At 34.5% G+C, this 3,416-nt stretch overlaps 1 protein-coding gene across 1 annotated transcript; it reads right to left on the bottom strand.

Moving 5' to 3' along the window:
- Window positions 1-1,143: 1,143 nt before the first annotated feature.
- On the bottom strand, window positions 1,144-2,354 carry LOC136840471 (uncharacterized). The gene is made up of 2 exons (XM_067107143.1): window positions 1,448-2,354; window positions 1,144-1,220 (listed from the first exon to the last, which is right to left on the bottom strand). The coding sequence occupies exons 1-2, from the start codon at window positions 2,352-2,354 to the stop codon at window positions 1,144-1,146; spliced, it is 984 nt and encodes a 327-aa protein (XP_066963244.1).
- Between the last annotated feature and the right edge of the window lie 1,062 nt (window positions 2,355-3,416).

Below are 3,416 nucleotides of genomic sequence, written 5' to 3'. Positions count from 1 at the left end.
AGAATTCCTGCACCTCACTTGCCTTCAGACATTCCTCAATCCATGTGAATGCACCACCAAGATTTGAGCCAGAATCTGAAAATACTTTGTTAGGCAAACCATAGCTGTAAACATGATTTTGAAAAGCCAATAAAAATCCTTTTGAATCAGCTGAAGTCACTATTTCAACATTAATCATGTTAGACCAAATACATTTAAAGATTACCCCATAGGTTTTAACTTTGTCACTTCCATACCTTGTGAAATATGGCCCAAAGTAATCAATGAAACATACAGAAAAACCTCTTTATGGGATTCACATTCCATTCTCTATAGTCATTAGCATTAACTTTAACTGGTCTATTATTAAAACGTTTACAGTGGTAACATTCATTCACAACCTTCTTAACTGTTGAAAATCCCTTAAGCAGAAAAAATGCCGGTTTCAATTTATGTAGCACATAGTAAGTACCTGAGTGATTAAACTTCAAGTGAGTGTCCAATATCAGTATTCTACCGAAATCACTATTATTACTAATGAGTATTGGAGTTCTCGACATCATACCTTTAGACATCTTTCCCATCTTACATTTTACTCTAAGAATACCATCAGAGTCACAAAATACATTCATTCTACTAACTAGCTCAGGAATAGACTTTTTGCTTTCCGTTTTGAAGTGAAAAAATCATGTAAATCTGGAAAGCATTTCTGTTGATCAAGCTTTAGCAAATCATTACTGCATTTTTGGTAGCTTGCATCTAATAAGGCAATTGACTGCTGGCTCTTAGAATTTATTCTTAATCTTATATTGTTTATGAAAAGCTTAGCTTTCATTAGTACTTTAACCGCTTTGTCAAGTGAAGACTACTTAGTTATATCAACAACTGTACCAACTGACATATCTTCAACATTTGCCTTATTTACAACCAGCTTGGGTATATCCACATCATTAATCATGCCTGGATTAGGAATTACAAGCCATTCCAGTAAACTTAAATCTTCCTGTAACATCTCGGGTCCGGTCAAGTAACAAGAGTTTCTCAACTTTGAGAAAGATACTAATCTAGTAGTGAAATCTGCAGCATTTTCATTTGATCCTACGTGAGCTAACTTCACCGAGTGTATAGACTTACAGAGGTCGACAATATTTGTGATTTTATTATTCACATATACACTTCTCTTTGAAGCTTTGTTCTCAAGTTCTCATAATCAGCTAGCCAACTCAAGGCAATCGTAGAATCTGAAAAAAACATTATGTCATTAACTGCAATAGGCACAATACAAGAAGTGAGCATTTTATACAGCTCAAAAGCCCTTTGCAATGCACACTCTACTGCAGTGAGTTCGAGTACAGGCATAGTTCGCCCTTGCAGATTTTTATTCAGAATCTTAATATGGGCAGATACGAAGGATACCAACTTTGAATCTCTCTCTGCAAGTAAATAACACATCCAATAAAGTTTTTACTCGCATCACTCATTACAATTATATCAAAAGTAGACTTTCTGCTACCCATATATCTTGGTATCTCTAGCCTTTCACCATTATTGAATTGTGAAGCTATGTTTCTCCATTCATTTAGCTGAGCACCATGAAGAGTAGTATCCCATTTATCTACATAATCCGACTGTAATTGCCTGAGGAAAATCTTACATCTGTTTAAAACAGGCAAGTTAGCATTATTCAAATCAAATATACTCATTACTGAACTCAAAATCTGCCTAGGAGTATCAGCTTCAACATTTAATTTTACACATTTGGCCTTTAGTACATCATTATATCTGTCCCAGCACATGCCAAGAATTTTAACCTCTTGTGGAGTCTCTGTGCCAACTTTACAGTCAATCTCATACTGAAATTGAGAATAATTAGTAACATACTGCTGCAATGGAAATTTATGCTGCTCAAATATTGTACTGGCTTCCCTATGAACCATTTCAACTTCATCTTCATCTGCGCAGCCAATCATAAAATTATCAACATAACTGCCTTGGTAGATTCTTTTTTTCAATTCTTGAATTTCTTCAGCATCACCATCTGTCTCCAATATTAGCATATTATAAAGACTGCACTGCAACAGATATGGAGAAACAGACATCCCAAATATTACTCGCTTTGAGCGATACACAACTGGTGTAAAATCTCTGGATTCAACATCCTTAAACCAATAAAAGAGAAATTTTGAGGAATTCTCATCATCAATGGCCAATCTGTGAAAGGCTTTTGAAATATCAAATCCAAGTACAAACTTGTCAAACCTCATCATGGTCAATGCATCACTTATTTTAAAATTCTTGTTGTAACCTGGGTGAATACATTGATTCAGACTAATGCCTTTACTACCATCAGGTCTCTTTTCTGCAAGATTCGCCATGTAAATAACTCTTACTTTCGTAGTATCTCTTTCTTCTTTAATTACAGGACTGTGGCTAATGAAGAAATATTTTGGAAATTTCCTTTATATACTTCAAAAATCTTCAACTTTCTCAATGATTCACAAATCAATTTGTGACTGGAAAACTTCATCAACTCGCTTTAGAACATTACTGTTCATGTATTTCTTCTTCAGACTGCACAGAACCTTGAAAGCAAGTCTCTCATTTGATCCAAGAAGGTCTTTATATCTAGTCAACCAAGGAATTGGTACAACATAACATCCTTCAGAATCTCTGGAAATGCTGCATAAAATAAAATCCGTCACTTCTTGCTCAGTTTCATTAGTAACACATTCAATAGAGTTTTCTTCTTCCATATTTATGAATATCTTACAATTATGACCCAACTGAGAATAATCCGCAACCTCTGCTATATCTGGCATGCTTTCAAAATTACATATTCCATCAAGTGTTGGCACTTCATAGTCAAATCCATCAGAATCAATCTCCATAGTGCCAATGCATGAAGTAGTAGATTCTATTTCTTCAGAAATCTTCCTATCAGACATCAAAGATGTATCTACTGCATCGGAAAGATTCGTTATCCAGTCAGAAATAGAACCAATCAATATTAGTTTATCATCAACTCTGTAAAAAGAAGTCAGTCTGTTTTTTTGACCTAGTACTCCACTCTCCATGCTCATCACACAATGCCAATCCTTTGCACCTATCAGTAGCTTTACATCATCAATGTCATGAATTCTGTTTACACCATTAAATTTATCATAAGCAACCTCTTTACCACTCTGCCTTAGCAGTTCTATTAATTTAGACATATGAGGAGCTTTCATCTGAATTTTAATCTTAGGAATACAAATGCAAGTAATTTCATAACTTACATCACCAATCTTAAAAGGAAAACTCACTGACCTGGTACAAATCTTTTGATTAGTATTAATCCCCTTGATAATCAAATGTATCTTTAAGTTCAAGAAATCTGCTAAACTTTCCTCAATAAAGGAATTCTGGCTACCTGAATCCAAAACTGTATCCACTTTTAC

This window comes from Macrobrachium rosenbergii, chromosome 7 (assembly GCF_040412425.1).
Source record: "Macrobrachium rosenbergii isolate ZJJX-2024 chromosome 7, ASM4041242v1, whole genome shotgun sequence".
Lineage (NCBI taxonomy): Eukaryota > Metazoa > Arthropoda > Malacostraca > Decapoda > Palaemonidae > Macrobrachium > Macrobrachium rosenbergii.
This window is presented reverse-complemented; position numbering and strand designations above follow the sequence as displayed.